The sequence below is a fragment of the Electrona antarctica genome, assembly GCF_951216825.1.
Source record: "Electrona antarctica genome assembly, chromosome: 3".
Taxonomy (NCBI): domain Eukaryota; kingdom Metazoa; phylum Chordata; class Actinopteri; order Myctophiformes; family Myctophidae; genus Electrona; species Electrona antarctica.
Window position 1 is genome coordinate 48,930,117 of NC_136808.1, and position 23,508 is coordinate 48,953,624.

Below are 23,508 nucleotides of genomic sequence, written 5' to 3' on the forward strand. Positions count from 1 at the left end.
AGATCTCCATATATGGAGCTGACCTGTCCTTCATCTTCGATGTCTCCCGTTTGACTGATACCTGTCCATTCAAACTCTAGACGGGCCTGCCCCAAAGTTATTAGTGCAGCCGCGCCCGGCAGCCGGCGAAAACTAGAGTTCTCAACAGGCCCGAAAATTAAGGCCCGGCCCTACCTGGGCCCTCATCAAACCCTGTACACTCAAGACATGCTCCATATATGGCCAGACCTCATCAAACCCTGTACACTCAAGACCCAGCTGCCACCCTTAGATCTCCATATATGGAGCTGACCTGTTCTAGCATTCCATATGTTGATCTGACATCATCAAACCCTGTACACTCAAGACATGCTCCATATAGGTTGATTTAAATCAATCCTTTACTGACAGTGAATGGAAGATGATTCTACGGAACTCAAAGAAGATGTCCCGTGAATTTAGAACCAGATTAGTTAAATTTAAAATAATGAATAGAGTCTACTGGACTCCGACAAGATTGTTCAAGGCTAAGCTCAGAGATAGTCCGGTTTGCTGGAGGTGTGATGAGGACCCCGGTACACTTATTCATGTATTGTGGGAGTGCCCTAGGGTACAGACGTTATGGTGTGCGATTCATGAGAATATAATGCAAATCACAAACCAGGATATTCCTTACACACCTGCTCTCTTTATTCTGGGTGATCCATCGCCATTAAAACACCTCCCCGCACCTCTAGCTGACTGGATTCATACAGCATTAATGGTGGGCAGGAAAATCATTGTTAAGGAATGGAAGTCTGAGGTTTTGCCTCCAGCACATGTATGGTTCACTCAGCTTGGTACTGTGGCTGCTTTGGAGAGGTTATCCTTTAAGATGAATAATCAGTTGGATAAATATGATTTGAAGTGGAACGTGTTCCTCAGTCATGTTGCAGGTCCTTGATGTGATCCATGGTCAGGCAATGCCCTTTTGATTGTTTATTCTATTAGTATACATATGATACGGTTGATGATGCGTGTTTGGTCGTGTAAACTAATTTAAACTTTTAATTTGATTTATTTGTATTTTTATTTGTTTATCTTGTCTATCCTTGTTTTATATTATGTGTTCATACATAATGTCCATGCATACGTATTCTGTTGTTGCTTGTGTTTTTTCTGTTGCTCCATATATGGCCAGCACAGAATACATTCCATATGTTGATCTGACCCCCAATGCTAAAGCGCCAGCCCAGCAGTCTGCCATCACCCAGGTGGATGCGTGCACGCCCTCATGGCGTCGCAGTACCGCCCCCGACGAGAGGCCCGGAAAAGAAATCCCTGTTCATTTTCCACATAAGACTTTTCAAAAAGTATTTATTTAGCATTAGCATGGGCGACTGTGGCTCAGGAGGTAGAGCAGGTCATTCAATGATCCATGGGTCGGCGGTTCGAATCCCGGCTCCTCCTGTCTACATGTCGAAGTGTCCTTGGGCAAGACACTGAACCCCAAATTGCTCCCGGTGTGCTGGTTGGTACATTGCATGGCTTCCGCTGCAATCAGTGTATGAATGTGTGTGTGAATGGGTGAATGTAATGCACAATCTATGTAAAGCGTCTTGGATAAAGGGGCTATATAAATGCACCATTTACCATTTACCATTAAAGATGTTGACTCCGCGGACAAAGCCAACTTGGCTCATGACAAATCTTGACAATAAACAATGTTTTGGGCCGATTAAATAATTAGAAAGAAGAAAAAAAGGCAGGGTACAACACTTTGTTTTGTATTTCTTCTTATTAATTATTTGATCGGCCCAAAACATTGTGTTTACTGTCATGATTTGTCACTAGCTTTGTCTGCGGCGTAAACGTCTTTAAATAAATACTTTTTGAAAAGTCTATGGGGAAAATGAATGGGGCTCTCGTCGTCATGAAAGGGGGCAGGGCCGCAACGCTATAGACTACTATTGTGTATAATAAGTAGTTATTGTAACTATAGTCTACTAATACTACTCTGGTATGAATGGCTCTAGGTTGCTAGGAGAATGATGAAACTGGAAATTAACCGGAAGTGAAAGTCTCCATCGGCCTCAATGTAAACAGATTTACAAGAATGCATTTATCTACGGATTATTTTCCCAGATAGCATTTTTGGTCAAAACTAGCTTCATTCAACGGCCCGTAACTAAAGAACTAATGATTGCGGTTACAAAATGTATTTTCCGGGTGAAAGAAAATGTGATCGTCCACCACTCTACACAGAAATGAAATGAAATGAAATGAAATGAAATGAAATGAAATGAAATGAAATGAAATGAAATCTATATTTACCCAGGGTATCTGGGCTAAGCTCAAGAACTTGTTTCCAGCCAGGCCCTGCTCATAGAACACATTTCATCGTAGTGGTTGATGCCTTGTTCAAGGGCATTTCAGCGGTGGTAATTTTAACGTGTCGGACGGCTGATTCGAACTGGGAACCTTCCGGTATCTAGACCGCGCCGCTATCCGTTCGGCCACCGCTGCCACAGTGTTTGTTTACTTCCGGTTCACATCTTGGGACCCAAAATAAGTGTATTCAATGAAATTTAAAAAAACAAACAAAAAAAACGTGGCAGTGGCGGAAGAATTAATTAATGAATGGCATGGCAGTCAATGTGTTAAAACAAATTAGCTACACATGATCTCGGGAGTCAAGTGGCAATGAGTGTCACCTTTTTGATATCCCATACTGTTGGTGTGTTGGCCACTGTGCAACCAGTGAACCACAGTCTTCTACTTCTGGCCACTGAACAGCTCTGGGTCTGCCTTGGCCAACACTCTGCCGTTATTCTCTCCTTTTCACGTCTCTCTGTAGTGCCTCTCTTTCACACTCTCTGATGTGAACATCTTTCTTTCATTGCCCTGTTATTTTCTGACACTTTTGTTTGTTTCCCTCCAACTCATTCTCCACAATTCACCTCCCTCCCTCTCCCCCTCCCCCCCATGACGTCAACTGGTTCAGAATGTGTGTGTGAGTGTGAGAGAGAGAGAGAGAGAGAGTGGTGTGTGTGTGTGTGTGTGTGTGTGTGTGTGTGTGTGTGTGTGTGTGTGTGTGTGTGTGTGTGTGTGTGTGTGTGTGTGTGTGTGTGTGTGTGTGTGTGTGTGTGTGTGTGTGTGTGGCTGCAAGGGGACCAGTGTGACTGCTGTCCCTGCCACTGCCCGATCAGATAACGTTGATTTGGTCAGGCACTCGTAGAGACACGCCCCTCTAGGGGTCCTCCAGGCACACAGTCAATCACACTCCTCTAAAACACAGCCCTCCAAAGGCATTTGCATCTCTCTCTCTCTTTTTCCTCCACCCCTGTTCTTTTCAAGTTAAGTGCGTTTCCTGTCTTCACCCTCCCAGATAAGTTCTTTCTCTCTGTTCACCTCTCTCTCTGTAGTCTGTACTGCTGCGACTCTCTCTCTCTCTCTCTCTCTCTCCCTCTCTCTCCATGCCTCTGTACTGCTACGACTCCTCGTCTCTCTCTCTCTCTCTCTCTCTCTCTGTTCACCCCTCCATGCCTCTGTACTGCTACGACTCCTTGTCTCTCGCGCTCTATTATTCAGCATACACACATGAAAGAGAAGAGACAGTGGAAGTGGAAGACATACCAACACCTTCTCTCATCTTTTCCTCCCTTCCTCGCCTCTCATCCTTTCCTCTCATTTTTCACCTCAACTCTCATCCTCGCCTGGCCTCCTTCCCTCTTCTCTTCTTCTCTCAGTCTCACATCTCTCGTCCCTCCTTTGGCATACCTCATAAACCCTTTCCATCCATCAGCACTTCTCATCTTCACCCCTGCTGTCCTCCCATGCTCAACTCTCTCATCCATCCCTTACCCCTCTCCTTCTCTCCTGTGCTCTCAGCCTCGCTTCTCCCATCTTCCTCTGCCCTGTCTCAAGTTCACTATGTCTCATGCTCACCTGTCCTGTTCCTCACAGTGTCTGAATCTCATGAATAGAGGTCTGTGTCAGGTATCTATCAACATTGTATTGTAACTGTGTGTGAGAGAATGAGAGAGACAGACAGACAGTCTGCGTGAAAGAAACAATCTGCTATCATCCTCCACACCTTCCATCCAACCATCCACCCCAATGTAATACCACCTACTGGTCTTTTCTAACTACTGTTAAAATACCACAGGAAGGCGAGTACGCACGCACGCACACACACACGCACGCACGCACACACGCACGCACAAACGCACACACACACACACACGCCATAAACTACAGCTACATCAGATATCCATCCACCTCTTCTCACTCTTTCCCTCCTCTGTCCATCATCCATCCATCCATCCATCCATCCCCCTTCCCCGACTCCCTCAGGCTGTGTTTCCGTTCCTACTATTCTCTTCATCGTTACCATAATCAGACAAGACAACTACCCAGCGAGCAGAGCAATCCTGGAGCACCTTGCTCCTGGCACACTCTTTGTGTGTGTGTGTGCGTGCGTGCGTGCGTGCATGCGTGCGTGCGTGTGTGCGTGCGTGCGTGCGTGCGTGCGTGCGTGCGTGCGTGCGTGCGTGCGTGCGTGCGTGTGTGTGCAGGGCTGGTGGCACGTGTATGTTGCTCCAGGCACTTGGAAGCTCGTATTCCTTTTGACTGTCTTTTTCCCAGGTTTTGATCTTTTCAAACTGACAGACGACTGGTGAAAGAAAGACGTGTGTGTGTGTGTGTGTGTGTGTGTGTGTGTGTGTGTGTGTGTGTGTGTGTGTGTGTGTGTGTGTGTGTGTGTGTGTGTGTGTGTGTGTGTGTGTGTGTGTGAGAGAGAGACAGTGCAAGAGACACAGAAGAAAGGTTGCTCAATTACCCATCTTCCTCACACAGTAACATGTGTATTGCTTCTGACAGAGTGTTACAAATGACTACTGAACTGTGTGTGTGTAAGTGTGTGTGCATAAAAAAACATGAGAATGTGCTCGTGTGTGTGGGTGTGGGTGTGTGCGTGTGCGTCCGTGATAATATTATTCTCCTGTATGGTCAAAGAAGATCACATCACCATCACATTACACACGCACGCACGCACACACACACACGCACGCACGCACACGCACACACCTGCTGGCTATTGAGCCGTCAAAGTTACACTGAGCTCACCAGACTCTGGGCTGCCAAGTCACTCCACCAGCCATCAACAACAATCAGACAACCAGTCAACCACACTGCCAGCAACAAACTATACTCAGTGATTCATTACTGGAAAACGTATGAATTCAACACAGCGATAATGTACACTTCTACTAACACACACACACACACACACACACACACACACACACACACACACACACACACACACACACACACACACACACACACACACACACACACACACACACACACACACACACACACACACACACACACACACACACACACACACACACACACACACACACACAATGATGGGATTATTATTACAAAGAAAACTAAATGGAAATGTCGGAATAAGGAACATAATGGAAGAGGTAACAAAAAATAATAACATTTAATCATGGAATAATTCAACAACATAGATTTTAATTAAATCTATTCATCAAGAAAGATGACACTGGCCTGGGCCATGGCTCAGTGGTCCAGGCACCTTGGCTGGTAATCCAGTCTGGCAGTGTGCCGCGGGTTCGACTCCCGATCCCGACGGCCTTTACTGCATGTCTTCCCCCCATCTCTCTCCCCATTACCTGTCAGCCTACTGTCTGTCCCTCCATAAAAATATATAAAATAAAGGCGAAAGCCACAAAAAAAAGCTTTGACACTGACCGAGTCATACCAAAGACTATTAAAAAAATGGTATCCCTAACTCTGCTTGGTGCTCAGCATTAAGGATTGGATTGGGGGCAAGTCCCTGCGACATACCAGCATCATGTCCAGGGGGTGTACTACCCACGTACGCTAAAGACATACCAGCCTCATGTCCAGGGGGTGTACTGCCCACGTACGCTAAAGAAATACAAGATAGCCTCCTGACCTGTATGGGCCTCATGGCTCTGAGTCTGGAAGCATTGTTCTCAAGGCTACTGAGAGACAAAGCTTTATTCCATCATGAAGGTTTAGACATGCAATAGGTTATTAATTAATTAACTATTAAATTAAGTGGATAGAATATTTAAAAAAAAAACAAGTAATCTAATTCTAATCTTGGTGACCAGACTTGTAATGCTGTTGTGATCTAGGCTGAGAGGAGAGATTGTCCAGCAGAGATATCTGTAAAGTGATCCTCTTCAATAGTCTTGCCAGCGAGCGTGCACGCTCACACGCACACGCACACTGTCACACAGTCACACAGTCACACAGTCTCACACACACACACACACAGGTTCATTTGTGGTCGCTTGTGGCGTCAAGACCTTCTGGCAGGCATTTCAGAAAGATGAGAGCCAAAGAAAGCCTTTTGTTGATGCCATGTCATTCTCCTGTTCAAATATGTGCTGGGTAAACGTCATTCATATGAGGTATCATGCACTGATAAACTGTAGCATGAGGGGATTATCAATTTACACAATTTTGTTTTTGGAAACTTAATTTCCCACTTACTATTTAGCGTTTATTATATGTATTATTCCAATTTTCTTTTCATTAGTTTGGTAGGCCTATATGGCTTTTGTTGCCAAACCACAATTGCCATGTTAAAAGTCAAGATTCCCTCTATCAGGTTCTTAGAGACAGAGTTGAGCTTGCGTAGTAGGTGGAGGCACCAGGTTTTAAAAATCTGGTCAGTATTTTCACTGAAATTAAGTTTGCTGTCAATATATGCCTAAATATTTAAAACTACCTCCACTATTTGTCCACTAATTGTAACAGTCTGCACAGGTTGTTCTTCATGAATGACAAGTTCCTTTGTTTGTCACATTGATCCCTAAGGAGCTGTTCTGCTACACCAGTTCTGGAGAGATGACACATATACTCTGTAGATTTCCTCCCCCGCTGTGTCCCCCTTCTTTAGTAAGGCAACCAAGGCCATATCTTTTCATTGTTTTATATTGCTATGCTCTACTGCCTTGTTTCACTCTGTTCAGCACTTTGGTCAGCTTTGGCTGTTGTAAAGGTGCTATACAAATAAAGTTTGATTTGATTTGATTTGATATCATCCGCATACTTAAACAATATGATAACAAGTGTCAAGCAAAAAATGCCCTCAAAAGAAAAAAGATTTACAGCATGGTGGTTTGGGGTTTTCAGTTTCAATTCATGAAAAATAGTGTAACATTTTAATCTGAATTGTTCATTCACTCAGAAAAAGGGACAACATTTGATATATTGTTGATATAGCGGGCAGTGGCCCACATTGGCAATATTGGGGAACTGTTAGGTTTCAATTTACGGCCAGGTGAGGTCATTACAGAAATCTGGCTTTTGTTGGAAAGATCACACCAGTGGTAATCTACAACAGGGGTTCTCAACGTTTTTGGCCGGGGACCCCCGGAAATGCTTTGGCAATGTCTCGGTACCCCTGTCCCGCCCCCTCCCGACCCCCAATATAAATTGACTGCTACAATAACCTAAATAATAGAGACAATACACCATAAATAAATACTGAAACCAGATATAATCATTAGGGAAGGTGTATGCATGTATACTGTGTACACATGGGAAACCAATGTCAGAACTCTTAATAACAATGTTGCTGACACTTTCATAGAACAAAAAAGCCACAAAGCTCTATCAGATCACAAAATAAATATGAATGAATAATAAACGGAAAACTGACCTTGTAATCTGTCAAATACTTCTGGAACAAAGATTATTACATCATCATCAAACCTCTACACAGGGCCAATGACCAAAACAAAAGTATACAAAAACGCAAAAACAAAACACTTTGTTGCTTTTAAGTGTACTGTGTACTGGGTGTGTGTGTGTGTGTGTGTGTGTGTGTGTGTGTGTGTGTGTGTGTGTGTGTGTGTGTGTGTGTGGTGTGTGTGTGCCCCCTGCCCCAGCAGCTGTGCCAAAGCAGATGTTTGCCAGTATAATTACCACCAGCCCAGAGAGAGAGAGAGAGAGAGAGAGAGAGAGAGAGAGAGAGAGAGAGAGAGAGAGAGAGAGAGAGAGAGAGAGCGAGAGCAGAAAAGATAGAAAGATGGGAGGGAATTGAGGGTGAGAGAGACAATTTCTCTTTCACATGCCCTGGCAGAACAGTTCAACATAAACCTGATGGCTCTGCTTACAGGTACAGAGATTAATATAAACCACATTGTATGAGTTACACGTCCCTGTTGGTGCCTTTGTATCCTTTCTAATTTAATTTAAATTAACACGAGGACCTTCTGTGTAACAATTAATGGAGAATGTAACTTAGAGCTCCTGCAATAATACCCTGGACATAGTTTCTTTTTAACCCATTCTGGGCGGGAACCCCTTTTGGTGTTAGCATTATTTAGTTATGCTTTAGCTATTGAAAAATAGCAGATCTACAAGCTCATAGCGCGCGAGTGGCACGCTACGAGCTGGTAGGTGAAAAATCGAAGAACGACTGACATAGAAACATAGCTTTTTCAGAAAACTGTCAGGATGTAGAAAACATTTTTAGAATCTGATCTCAGGTCAAAATGGGCAAAACCACCGTTATAGTGTCTAAATCTAAACGCCCCCCCAACCCCCACCCCCAGAGACCAACAAGCATTACTGCCCCCTTTGGTTTCAAGGTGCTCTCTCCCCTTCATGACGAGATGGCAGTTGTTTTCCAGAACTAACTTCACGAAGCCTTGAGTGAGAATCATGGCATCATCTATCGAAGCTACAGACGGTGAAAAGGGAATTATCCTTCAGTATTAACAATTTGTCTGCCTATTCCATCAATTAAAATCCAACTGTTGTCTGCTTTTGACGGAATACTCGATATGAAACGGTTTAGCTGAAAATCTACTTTTAACACTGACCCGGTGCCGATGGCTAGGCAACGCCTTCGTCACCCCGAGCACCAGGAAACGTGTGTGAGCATCCCATAGGCCGGGTCCCATTAAAAGTTAGCCTGGCTAATAAGCCAGACTAATATCACACAACACTGTCGCGGTATATCAGTCTGGGCTGGCTCCACTTGGATTTCATTTCCCGGGGAACATTTTCTCTTCGACGCAATTGGTCAGAGCTACTGTCAGTCAAAGGTCTCAAGCATTGAACGTCACTGTACCAAAGCCCGCCTATATTGCATACCGTGTCCCGATTGGTCCGACCTGTTCTCGATTGTAGGAAAGAGGCGTGCTACTGAGCCTCGCCAGACCGAAATCCGCTGGTAGGCAACTTTTTTTTGCCAACGGCTGATTCGGTCTGGTTTATTAACCAGGCTAATTAAAAGTAGGATCTCCTTTGGCTCTTACCGGATGTGAAAACAAGGTCATCTGCCCAATAGACCTTTAGCTAAGCCCCTCCCCCAAACTGCTATGGTCTAATCACAGCTAAGCATAACATGGGTTAGACAAACCTCTCCACCAATAGTTTTCCTATGTGATAAAACATTGTTTTAAAAAAGAAATGTCAAGCACATATTTTTCCAGTGCATACGGCAGGCCTTGTTGACGGATTTTGAAGAGATTTTGAAGGTCTGTTTCCAAAAATGAACCAGTATTTAATGTGTAAAGTTTATGATATTTACATTGGAATGAATGAGCCCGGCTGGAAAGTGTCCAACCCATGGGGAGAGGGTGGGGCTTAGCTAAAGGTCTATTCTGGCTGGCGCAGCTAACTACCCTCTATCGCCACACGGTGGCAGTTAACTTGTTAACCGTATCACTGCCACCTGGTGGCCGCAAGTGCCAACGATTGACTGCCGACCCAGATCTACTTTGTTTTAGTGTGATGCACGTCCGGTTTGGGCATCCATTTTAGATGCTAAATAATTAGCGTCAATGCTAGCGAGCTAAAATGAGGCCAACCTTGCTCTAGAAAGTGCCAATGTTCCTATCGGGATCACCGGACAATCAGAAAATACCTCCAAACATTGCACGTTTTGTCAAAACCATGGAGAGCTCCGTAGATTTAGAGTTATTTTAGTCCACCAGTATACAGAAAGTGAACGGCAGTGCGCATGCGCGAAACCGGCCTAGGATCACTGAAGAAGGAAATGCCAAGCAAAAAAAAAAAAAAAAGAAATCAGCGATCCGGTTTGATATCAATAATGAAGCTTATATGACGGAACGTTCCGCCAGAAGCAGTTGCCGGTTGGATTCTATATGGCGGAACGTTCCGTCACGAACAGTTTTTGTGTTAAGAACATTCATTCTGATGTGAATGCTCTGAAAAACACTGTAAATGGTGAAATGGAAACCTTGCTTTCCACATGAACACACACCAGGCTAGAAAACCACCAGGTTGATAAAGTGGACAATAAATGCAAGGATTTGGAAGTGAGATCATGGTGCAATAATATAAGGATTCAATGATCTTTCAGCTAGTGTATATTCTTTCTACGTCCGAGCATAGACATGGTAACGCCCCGCCTGCCTCTGATTGGCCTACCGACACTGCCGCTCTTGCCTGTCCTCCGAGATTCAAGGCTACTCCGTGGTGGGAAATAATATGAGTAAGTACAAGAGAATGGCAACACGCAACAGTAATTTGTAACTTTAATTTTTGTCTTTTTACAGTACAATAATGTTTAAAGTTTACACATGTATACAAACTAGAATTTCGCGGGCCTTCGGCCCGCTCATCCCAGAGTTGCGTTGCCCCGCGTTGCGATACAGAAGTCCACAGATACAGAAGTCCACAGTGACACGCGTTTTATGCAGCTGTTTTGTGTTGCAGCGCGTGCGTGCGCGCGCGCGCGTGTAGTGTTGTTGTTCTTATCCATATATGCGCCTCGGTTCGTCCCGTTTGTTCCACGCCAGGTGTCGACGCAGTCGTTCGTGCGCTTTGCGTGTTTGCATTATTTTAACTGTGTAGGCATACCATATTCTGAATTACCAAAAAGAGGACACATGCGCGCGTGCATGTGGATGTGGATGTGCACATGCGCGTGCACGTCGTGCACGTCGTGCATGTGCCGTGCGTGGGCGGTTCTGTTAAATTGAGATGTCAAAAGAATCTATAGCCTAACAATAAATGGATCAAATATGCTCTATATTAGTTATGTATTTATTTAAAGCAGTGGCTCTGAAAGGTGTGATCCAGGGACCCTCATGTTTCCTTGAGGGGGTTCCAAATGGACCCATTATAGGTCTGTAACTGTGAGAGTGTAACACATGGACCCAAATGGACCCTTACAGGTCTGTAACTCTGAGAGTGTACAAATGTAACCAAATGGAGTCTTTTATAACTTTTAACTCTGATACTGTAGAAATGGAATCAAATGGGACTCTTATGGGTCCATTTGGTTTGACTCTCAGAGTTATGGGGGTCCTTGAAATTAAAAAGTTTGAGAACCTGTATGCAATGGCTTATCTGTTGTAAAAAGAGAGACCAGCCTATTCTCCAAACCATCATATCTTATGCTTTGCTAGGTTGTACAAAATAATATTGGGTCATTATAATTTGCAGGACTCACCGCGCGCACAGCTGCCTTGTCTGTGTTGACATGACATGGGCTTGCAGGACAGAACTTGTATTTGTGACAGACACATAGTTCCTTTGCAGACAATACAATGTGCTTCTCATTGGTCAGTCACAAAGCTAAGAAAACAGCAGCCTACTTTTTCTGCATGTCAATGATGAGATAGTTCTCCGCTGTCTGTCTATCTGCAGACAGCGGAGCAGCCAGCGAGCCTTTCTCTGATCTGCGGTCGGGACCAGTGGTAGTGGTGTCAGCGTGCAGCGCATGCAGAGTTATGAAGAATACACATTCCGGGGTTCGGGCTGAAAGTCCACCTCTCACAGTGTTTTTCCACTACGAACCATTGAACGTGCATTGTAATACACATTGGTGTGAATGGTCTGTGAGCGTAGCGATACACTACAGGCGATACGTGTAAAACCCCGGACATTTGAAGGAATTTATAAAACCACCCGGACTGGCCGGACAGGCCCCCAAAAGAGGACGTATGGTAAACTGTGTATGTAATCGCGGCGCTGTCCATCCAAGTTAGAATGAGTGTGTGTGTGTGTGTGTGTGTGTGTGTGTGTGTGTGGCTGGCTGCCCTGTGTTTTGCAGCGTGGGGATCGCCATGTGAGGGGGCTAGCCAATAAGGGCCCTGTGTTGCATGTGGAGAATTGTGTAGGTTAGTGTGTGTGGTGTAGCCGAACGGGGTGGTGAGAACATGAGGGGGATGTAGCACAGCAATCGGTGACCCCTACATGAAGCTGTGTTGCTCCCAGCATGCAGTGCAAATGCATGTTGTAGCAACCGTAGCCAATGGGAAAACAGGATGCAGTGTTGCCAGGTCCGCGAATTGTAAGCGAGTTGTAAGTAGCGTGTTGAATGGCATTTTTTCTGGGCTTGTTTTCATAGACCTGGCAACAAATTAGGCGGGGGTGTCGGTGCTTGTGGCGTGTTTGTGTGTGTGTTTATTTACTCATTGTTTGTGAGTCTGGACGGGAGGCGGCTTTAGTGGCAGTGCAATGACAATTTTTACGCGGGTGATGTTGAGTGTGGCCGTGCTGCGCGACATGAGGAGATAGCCGTGGATCGACGCGGAGGGTAAGTCTGTGACGTGTTAGTGTGTTTAGTGGGTTGTTGCAGTGTGTGTTGCAGTGTGTCAGTGACGTAGTAGCTGGTGCCTTTTGTTCCTGTGCGTGCGCACAGCGTTTTGGGCACACCTTTTCAATTGTATAATAGATGAACAGGCCAACGGCATAAACAATATTAGTTTACCTCTTCTACAAAAATAAAAGTTGCTGCCGCGCATGCCAATTAAGCTGTCATTCTCTTGTAGCTATTATATATCGTACTTGACTTCAGCATCCAGCATGTATCTTCCACCTCGGAGACACCGGCTGTGTCGGTAGGCCAATCAGAGGCAGGCGGGGCGTTACCATGTCTATGCTCGGACGTAGAAAGAATATACGCTTTCAGCTACTATCCTACAGCAGCTTTGAGAGAAAGCACCTCCTGGACTGTGCTCATCGCATTTTCTAGGCCAGTGGTTCCCAAAGTGAGATCTGGGGACCCCTAGGGATCCTTGAGGGAGTTCCAGGGGGTCCCCAGATAAATGATAGTTAGGAACCAAATGGACCCTTATGTGACTGTAACTCTGAGAGTGTACAAATGGAACCAAATGGACCATTTATACACTCTCAGAGTTAAATTAACATAGATTTTACAATATAAATTGGGGTCCCAGAGATAGAAATGCTATTAAATGGGGGTCTGTAGAGTAGACTAATGCATGTCAAACTGGGGAGGTCCTTGAAATGAAAATGGTTGAGAATCACTGCTGTAGGCATTGCCGAACCCCAGAGAATGAACTCGCCCTATAAATGTTTGATTACACTATCACTGTGACTGCCATGATAATCTGTGGCTGGCAAGCCAGAGCCAACACCCGATCAAGATTGGAGACAGGACGGCTTGTGCCCGAGTCCACTTCAATGACACATATGGTGCCAGCTGCACAAGGTACCATGGTACGCTTTGGACTGTGATATCCGGCGCGTTTTTATGCTACACATAGGTGTTGAGAAGAGTTTGTATCAACAGAAGATGTCGGGGCATTCATTACATTGTTTAGTATACAGCCTACCCCCCCCCACCCCCCTCCATATTCACTCACCCAATTTTGAAGACCCCCAATTTGTGAACAATGTATGTCTCCCTTTGTTGAAGAACAACCTCCACATAATCTAGATTCTAGAGTATAGATTGATCTCAGTCTAGACTGCTCTAATCCCTGGACCCTGACCCCATCGTTAATGTTGAGACTGCTCCCTGATTTCAGTCTGGTTGCATTGACCCTTGGAGGGGGGGGGGGTGGAAACCTGCTTAATCCCATGGGGGAAATTCAGTTTCCAGCTTCATCCATCTGATGGCTGCTCAGATGGTTCTGATGAGCCGTCGCGGGGAGCAGTTAGGGGTTACGTGTCTTGCTCATGAAAACCTCTGCAATAGCCGGGGCCTGGAATCGAACCTGGGACCTTCAGTTATGTCTACGCCATGTACGTACATTTTACAACCCAAATATCTGCTCAAGACGGCACAAGACACCAGCACCCACGCTGGGTGTGAATAGCTAATATCGAATAGCTAATATCTATTGCAAGTCTGAATCTCCATCTGACACCAAGAAAATGCATTCTCTCTTAGATAGTCTCAATGGTAATTCTAATTCACCATTGACTGTAGAGGAATTCAACATCGCCATGAAATGCATGCAAAATAATAAAGTGCCTCGCCCCGATGCAACATGGACCCCAATATCATCACTGACCTACTCTCTAATACAGTATGTATAAACTAAGATACTTGCTAAGGCTCTGGCTCTGACTATTTCAGATGAACAAAATTGATTTATGAAGGGGTGCCTTGGATTGAAAAGGCAGAACCTTAACATTCTAAATACAGTACTAATTAGTCATTAATGGGTCAAACAAACTAACATGGTTAACATCTGTTACCTGAAGTACAAGGTGTGTCCATCTGTCAACAGCGATTCTGCCCTGCGTGATGAAGCTGATGTTCAGAGGCGTTTGATGGCCAGGCTGCTGTCCGTACTGCAGCGTCACCGCCCGCTCGGACACCATTAGGACAAAAACCAAACGCACCCCTGAGCTCTTCTCCAACAACACCCTGAGAAGAGAAAACGCACGAGTCAGCAGGGCCAAATGGATGAGACCGGACGGACGCACGCACACACGCACACACACACACCTTCTGACATTTACACATGGAATATCAATATTTTACATGACTAGGGTTCTCCTGATGCTCTGAGGGCAAACCACACACAGTGTCATATTAATCACCATCAGTGACATTTTATAGGAAATCATGGCTTTTATGAACCCAGCAGGCCAGGATGAATCACATGAAGAGAGAGAGAACACATGGAGGATGAGGTTCTGCATATTAGGCCACGTTTGAGGGGCTAGAACTCTAATCTGTCATTGTGTCACAGTGTGGCTCCGTGGGAAGCTAGCCATCTTGAAGAAGAGGGTCGCTTGATAAGTTGATGATCTGCGTTTGTCCGGAGATAACCTTGCCGACCGATGGACTGATCAGCACTAACTGTCTTGTGCAGTTCACGTGTTTAATATTATTTGACTCACTTGTCTTTCACTACATTTGACTAGGGCCTTCAAATACAGTACTTTTCTAACACGGAAGGAAATTGACCTTTTTACTTTTAGAAAATAATATTGAAGAAACTTATTGTTAACTGGTTAGTTCAACTTTGAAAACACATGTTATGGGGATTGGGGAGATGGTTATTGTTACGGATGTAATTAATTGTATCAAACAAAATGCATCGCGTTCACGTTCAACCATGGAATGATTACTCTTTTTTTTTGCTGTGTGTTGCTACGGTAACTTTCATTCATTCTATACTTTTGTGTTTCTATGCTTGAAAGTATTTAGTTAGACTAAAAGGTTGATGTGAAATGGCATCAAATTGCACCCACTGTCTTTAAGGACACGCACAATGAGTGTATTTGTGGTGGTAGACTCAGTGTTTGGCAGTCACTGTGTCTGTCACATAGTTTAGTATCATGTAATCCAGAGCTTGGCCTGCCTGCTAGGAGCCACTTATATGACAAAACACAAAGTCACTTTATTTTCTGGCCAGCGTTCGCCTCATGGAGGAACTTCACAGGGAGCTTTGCTCTGCCGGTCAAGACAAACATTTAACTACACGACACGATCGTTGGAAGACAGATCGTGTCTAGACTACGAACCTAGCATCTGTCTAAATAATAAACTTCTGTGGCTTCTGTGGAAAGCAAACCGCATACGTGAGTGCATCTATCTAAATAACATGCACATGATGTATGAACAATCAAACATAACATACATAGCTTATGTGGACAAGGCATCAAGCAGCATGTATAAAACATAGATGCCGATAATATAACTGGCATATATATATATACACATATGCATCAGTATATATTTATCAGTATACATATGTACACCAATTATTAAAGGTTTTTTTGGCAACTTGACTGATCCGTTGAGGATTCAGGCTCCATATTAGACTGTAAACCATTATTATCATCACCAGGAAACACACAATCAAACCTTTATTCTGGTAAGAAATAAAAGCCCAGCAAAACCATAGTAAATAAGGTTTGATACAACAGGTGGCTGGCACTGTTCATTGTTCACCTGGGGGGGTGAAAGGACAACCAAAGAAAGAGAGACAGGGGGTGGTGGGGGGGTGAAGAGAGATGGACAGAGGTGAGGACAGAGACATCCTTTTATCTGGGGCTTTGATAGCAGCCCTGACAGCCAGTCACTATAACAAAAGACAGAAAACTGCAGAGAGAGAGGAGAGAGAGAGAGAGAGAGATATATACAAGTGTCATGTTCAGTCTGTCATTGTCCTTGCTCGCAAATAAGCTGATCAAATTCAAACATCTGATCACTCTGTCATGCAGTCAGTAACAGGGCTTCGACAGGGAACATCTGATCACTCTGTCATGCAGTCAGTAACGGGGCTTCGACAGGGAACATCTGATCACTCTGTCATGCAGTCAGTAACAGGGCTTCGACAGGGAACATCTGATCACTCTGTCATGCAGTCAGTAACAGGGCTTCGACAGGGAACATCTGATCACTCTGTCATGCAGTCAGTAACAGGGCTTCGACAGGGAACATCTGATCACTCTGTCATGCAGTCAGTAACAGGGCTTCGACAGGGAGCTCAGCAACTCAACCTGGAGTTCCCATTTTGCGCTGATCGGTCCAGTGGTTTGAAGGATTAACGCTGGACAAACAGTCAAGCACAGACGTCAACAGCAGAGCTGTTAAATTGCCCTAAATCTGTTCAAATATGAACAACAAAAAAAAATGACAGGTTTTAGTTAAGTTGATTGAACTCCATCCTCCATATAATCTCTCGCGCTTCTTGCGATTCTAACTTCCTCCACATCATTAGCCTACACTCCACCAGAGCTTAGCAGCAGCCACCGGGCTCCACCAAACTTTGGTCAACTCAACTGCCATTGCATCTCTGTATCGACTGTATGTATTTATAATTGTATTTTACCGACGGCAAAAGTTTAACGACGGCAAAAGTATGCACATTAGAGAATAAAGGGTACAGCCTGTAGGGCTTAAGTAGTTAATCTGCTGAAATATTAGTGCAGACACTGTCTGCAAACATCTTGGTTCATTTCCAGACTATCTCAGCTAACTTTACAATACAAAGTTATGATCTCTATGACGTTATACAGATTATTACCCGGGCATACATTGGGGGGTATGCGTGTGCACGCGCGCGCGCGTGCTTCACTAACCCTAACGAACACCTAGCCGATCATTAGTTTATCACACAGCCAAAGCCTTATTTAGCTTTACAGCAACGCGAAAATAACATTTGATCAAAGTGCGACAACTGTGGCAGCCACATTTGACATGTCCAGTTCCTTCCTGTTCAGAATGGTGGCACTTTACTTTGCTCTCATTGGTCAGCTACTGTCGTATCAGCCCTAGGGGTTTTCTCTCATTGGTCAGCTACTGTTGTATCAGCCCTAGGGGTTTTCAGATCACCCTCTTTGCCCTTTCATCGCTCACCTCGACCAGGGCAAATAAAGCCTGGGTATATGATACTGTGATTTACTAAAGCAATTACCTTTTGGTTAATTACCTTGTCTGCTGCCACAGCATTCACAAAGTGAGTAGAGTTACAATATTCTATTCAGGATATAGTAACTGAAATTACAGTTCATGCCAGAGTGTGCGTGTGTGTGTGGAAGTCAGTACGTGCAAACACCATGTATGCTGTTGTTGTTTATGTTTATTTTTAGTTATCTGTTAGTTACGGTTTGTTACGTCAGAGGAGCGGTGATCAGGCTCTGTTTCTACTGGAAGACTAGATAGTGTTGCCAGAAAGCCAACTGATCTGAGTTTGTGTATGTGTGTTAGCAACTGATCTATCTCTCTGTGTGTGTATGTGTGCGTGTGCGTGTGCGTGTGTGTGTGTGTGTGTGTGTGTGTGTGTGTGGCCAACTGATCTGAGTGTAACTCGGCACCATCTCGGCTCTACGTGGGTCACCAAGACACACCAATACAATCCCCTCTCTCTCTCTCTCTCTCTCTCTCTCTATGTAGGACATGGCAGGTCCTTGAGTTAACTTAACACTAATACTGATGTTAGGCTAATCCAAGTCAAGATCATTTTGGTCTTTGTTACACAACACGTGAAAATGGATTCATTCAAGTTGTTGTTGAAAAACAATAAATGCCAGTCACTACAATATAATGTGTAATGTGATTGTATAAACAGCTCATGAGAAGAACTAAATAAATGCATTAAAATAAATATAGTAATCTAAAACAGTAAACTCACATCTCTCCAGAAGCAGCTGGTTTGATCCAGACAGCCAGGGTGAGAGATCCCAGTGGTCCGAGGTTCTGGGATGGAGGTGAGGCCAGACACCCGCCCGGGACCGATTGGAACACAACACTACTGGTTCCACTAAGAACACCTTCTGAACTGGTACTGGAACTGTTCATCTCAGGATGAGTGTCAGAGTCTTCAATTACACAGGAACGCCTGAGTGGAGGAGATTCAAATATTGTTAATTTTTCCTCTCAGAGGTACAGTTGGAGGCCATCGATATTGTCCTTTTCTTTTTGCTGAGGTTTGCGTGATCTGCGCAAAAGGACAGTTAACCCATTTTGGGCGGGAACCCCTTTTGGTGTTTTAAACATTATGTTATAATTTAGCTATTGATAAATAGCAGATCTACAAGCTCATAGCGCGCCACCGAGTGGCGCGCTACGAGCTTGTAGGTCTGCTATTTTTGAAAAATCGTGAAAATATTTATTTCAGAAAACTGGAGGATTTAGAAGGGTTTTTTAGAGGTCAGGCCTAAATGGGTCAAATAATAAGGGACAATATCGGTGGCACCCAACTGTATGTCACAGCCGCTGACAATGATAACATCCCAGTATAAATGAGCATTGCGATGCTTGTAAGCAATTTACTCGCAGCGAGGTTCTTCTCTGGTGGCACCAACATACAAACAGAAGCCTCCGGCTTTTCCACCCTGTGTGGCAAGTTATGATGATTATGATGATGATGAATGTTCATCATATATCTAACCAATTACAGCCCTGACCCGAATAGCATTAGTAATTAATTGTTCATAATAAACAATATGAACCCCAGTAACAGTAGGCAACAACGTTGTCCCAGTTTGATAAACAACTAAAAACATTATAAAGGTAGTCTGTAATAATATACAGTATTTAGGTTAGAGTGGTGGACTCCAGTGGAACTATGATGAATCTCAAATGGTGCAACAAAACAAAGACACAGCTTTAACTATCAAACTAACTAGACCACTGTAATGTAACATTTTTCTTTAATATGATTTTCGTTTGTTTTCACCATTGTTTATCGTATCTGCATCTTACAACCTGTACACCCACTGTGGTACCCAGTTCAGGGTTAGGGTTAGGGTTAAGTATTTTTCAGTTCCAGGGTTTCAATTCAGAACCAATTATTTTGTATTTTATTTTAACTGGTTCTAAATTAGGCGGGGAAGAAAGAACGGAAGCAGTTCCATGTCGGTGGAAAAGGGCTAACAGAGTGCAAAAAATAGTGTACAGTAAGTAATAACTCAAAAATGTAAAATGCACAAGTGCGTATTGAACCATGGAACTGGGGCAGCCACAGCTGTGTGGGAAGAGACGAGCCCAGCTGGGAAACAGAAGGTCCCCAGGCAGTTTGTGCCCCGGCCTATGTATTGAAGAGTCCCTGAGCAAGACCCCTTAACTGCTCCCCAAGTGCTGTACTAATAGCACTCATCTCTCTGTGTTTCCTAATAATTAGTATGGGTAAATGGTAAATGCACAGGACAATGTTCACTTATGTCACGTGCCAATACACAGTGACAAAATAAAATAATAATAATTAATATGGTTCAATATTATACCAAGAACCATTGCATCCCTACAATTAATGATATGTTATCATGGTCAGCACCTGAAAGGTCAGTTGTTTCTTTGACCGGGATTTTTAGAATAATAAAGGGTTCAAAATGATTGATCAACAATAACACTGATGTTGGCTGGTCATTTCAAGCATTCCACATGAGAACACAGGTGTTACACAATGGACCGACTTAAAATCCATTTACCTGAAAAGTAATATCCATTTCGTAAGAAAAACATTGTTTTGTGGTCCCAGCACACTTTACCATATTCTGTAAACTGAAATGACCTGAACTAACCTGACAAGACCGTGATATGCGGGTGCATGTGTTTGGTCCAACATACCGTCCTTGGTACAGTCCTACAGTCATGAGTCCGACAACCTACCCAAAACCCAACCCTAAACCTAAGCCCACAGGTTAGTTTTAAGCTGCCACACATATTGGGAGCCACGGGTGAGTTTTAACCCGGCCACAGGTTAGTTGTACCCGGCCGTGCATGTCGGGAGCGACGGTGTTGTCGGACTAATGCCTGTCGGACTGTTAGTATGTCTAACAAGCGTATGCCCCCTGTGATACGCACCTGTGTGCAGGCAGCAGCAGTGGGGCATGTGGAGGTGTGGAGGACCTGTAGGGACAGTCCTGGATACAGAAGTTCAGAGAACAATTCAGTAAATCAGCCTGGGTGGAGGCGGGCTGGCAGTAGCTACTCCTCACTGGAAACCCGCAGGTGGAGCGATTGGGCGAAGTGGAGATGGGTTTGAATGCAGCGATGTTCTCCAGCCGTGGAAAATTACCCTGAACACCAACGAGAATTGAAAGAGGGTCTCAGTAGGGATGCACCGATTTATCGGCCGCACATCGGTATCGGACGATATTTGCCATTATCGGTCAATATCGGTATATATATATTTTTGCTGGTTAAAGTTACAGGAGCTTTTACTCTAGTATATGGTGTTTTAATGTTACTTGAATCAAGGCAATTACGTTGCATTTTTGCAGATTCTTAATTCATAATTCATAACACCAAAAACGAAATAAACAATCAGTATCGGCTATCGGCTAAATTGATATTTTAAACATCGGTATCGGCCAAGAATTTCCATATCGGTGCATCCCTAGGTTTGAGCCTTTGAGGACATCTGGCTCATATGCAAAAAAAATGTTTTATTGCACACAGTGGTTCATCATATGCAGCAGTGTTTTATGACAATAGCATTTTATCATATGCAGTTTTATCACATAGCGTTTTATCATATGTCGTGTTTCAGTGTTTTACCATTATGCAGTGCTACAGCTTATTCAGTATTTTATCTTAGTGTCTCTGCTGTCTCAGTGTATTCAGAGTTTTATCTGTCATATGCAGTGTTTCATCAGTTTGACTACAGTGATGTACAGTAGACCTGGGAAGGATAGAACTATACAATACACATTTTATAATATGTGTTTGGTCAACTTTTAATTTATAATGCCACAAATTAAGGCATGCTCTTTAAATGTATAAGCTCCTTGTAGGCATTAGGCAAGTTATTTTTTTATAGTTAGTTGGTTAGTTACTTAGTTAGTTGTGTAATGTTTTAAATTACTTTCCACATATCCAATCATACGTATCCAATACATCAAATATAATGGTCAATTCAGCACTAAGTCTACTATTTGATCCATATTGAAAGGGTTCAAGTCTTATAAATTCCATCATGTTGCAATGCATTAGAAATTGGATGTGGTTTGTGATAGCCAACATTACCTGGGAAGAAGCGGGGTTTGGACACATGCTGAGGACGAGGAACAACCTCAGGACAACGTCCCACAGCCTCATCCTTCCAATCGAGACTGCATCCTTTCTTTCATCGAACGGCCACAGGTAGGACCACCAACCCTTTTTCCTCCTTTTAGATTGATATTTTCCATCTGAAGGTGACAAAGTAAAAAGGAAGCCTCTCCCTAACCTGCAACCTCCATCTATATCTCCCTGCATTCTTCTATTCACAACACTTTGGAGCTCTTCCCAAACTTCACATTGGTGTTCATTCCTTTGCTCGCATCGCCCCGTTTTTCCTCCTCTCTCTGTCCTCGTTGGGTTCACTCCTCTGCCCCATGTTTGTCTTTTCCCACTCGCTCTCGCTCGTTTTTCTTCCGTCGTTCTGGTCCAGTCCAGGCCTTTAGGTTCTAGAGACCGGTGAGTGGTGTGAGGCTCCAGAATCCCAGGCCAGGTTTCTAGAGCGTTCCCTGGGGATTCGAGACTCGGAGATTCCTCCAGACGATTTCCAGGGGTGTTTAAATAAGTGATGACTGTCATGGTTTCATGGCTCCGAGAGTGGCCCCGGGGTGAGGCCACCCAGCTTAGCTCTCTGTCACACCGTCACATACACACACACATAAACACGCCACAGCCAAAGCCTACAGATGATAGCTAGGATTTCACACAACCTGGAGAAGGAGAGGGGTGGGGGAAAGAGAGAGAGAGAGAGAGAGAGAGAGAGAGGGGGAAATGAAGAAATGAAGAGATGTTTAAGAGATAGGCAAAGGGAGAGAAGCGGTGGTCAGACTGCAGCCCGACATGAGACAAATCTGAGCAGTGTAAAATGCCATGCAGGCTAAATTCCCTATAGCCAAAGCCCTGGAATACTCAGGCTTGATGGAGGCACAGCTCTCATGATACCGATACATTGCTTTCTCCTCTCTCCTTCATTTTCAATTGAATTAAACATGTCTTTCTGCCTTGGTATATATCTAGACTCCGGGTTTTCCCCCCTATAGAATGGTTTTTCACACAAGTTCAGAGGAAATTGAGGCTTAGGCTAAAGCTCTCTTCATTTCAATACTCCTCTGGCTCAATTCCCTATTTTATCTGACACAGAGAGGCCCACAGTGCAAACATGTATAGTGTTGAATTACTCGGACACACACTCTCTACTCATAATGTCCGCTGGGCTAAACGGATTGGAAAGCTACCAAGTGGTGTAATAACAGGTACTACCTCCATTGATATTCTGCTCAACAAATAGCATATGTAAATCTAAGCAGAAAGCCCCATAACAGCCATAGTTAGTTAGGAAAACATCATGTTGTTTACCTGCTGCTCGTGACTCCTCTCTCTCTCTCTTCCAGCTAGTCTTTCTTTCCCAAGCTGAATATCAAACATTCAACACGTTGCTGCTGACGCTGACAGGCGAGGCGACAGACAGACAGACAGACAGACAGACAGACACCCAAAAAAAACACCACCTGCCTGCCTGTGTGTCTCAAAACACACCTGTCTGCCTGTATAAGTATTTGACTGACAGTACTCCTCCAATGGAAATTAAGCAGGGCCGTTCAGCAGCGTTCATAAATTAAACTAGCTGTTGTGTTGTTGTTGTTGTTGTTTTTTACCGCGTTGCATCATGTCGACGAGCCGAATGAATGAGAGCCAAATGAACTTGACTCATTGAGAACCCGTCCCGCGGAGCTGCGCTGCCAGTAAAGCTGATTAGCTCGAGCTGTGCCATCTGGCCAGCAGCGCTGCTGCTCTGTGAAGAGACGGTTTGTTGTTATTAAAGACACCGGAAACTT

General features: G+C 44.2%; 1 protein-coding gene across 1 annotated transcript in view; it reads right to left on the reverse strand.

Annotated features, from left to right (window-relative positions):
- The window catches only part of ush2a (Usher syndrome 2A (autosomal recessive, mild)), a 363,038-nt gene extending 339,740 nt beyond the window's left edge, over positions 1–23,298 (reverse strand). The window contains exons 1-5 of the mRNA XM_079496383.1: positions 23,030–23,298; positions 21,701–22,383; positions 20,537–20,751; positions 18,363–18,569; positions 14,470–14,641 (exon numbers count right to left, since the gene is read on the reverse strand). Of these exons, the coding sequence (XP_079352509.1) occupies positions 14,470–14,641; positions 18,363–18,569; positions 20,537–20,751; positions 21,701–21,772 (666 nt within the window). The 5' untranslated portion in view covers positions 21,773–22,383; positions 23,030–23,298. The remainder of the gene's footprint in view (positions 1–14,469; positions 14,642–18,362; positions 18,570–20,536; positions 20,752–21,700; positions 22,384–23,029) is intronic.
- Between the last annotated feature and the right edge of the window lie 210 nt (positions 23,299–23,508).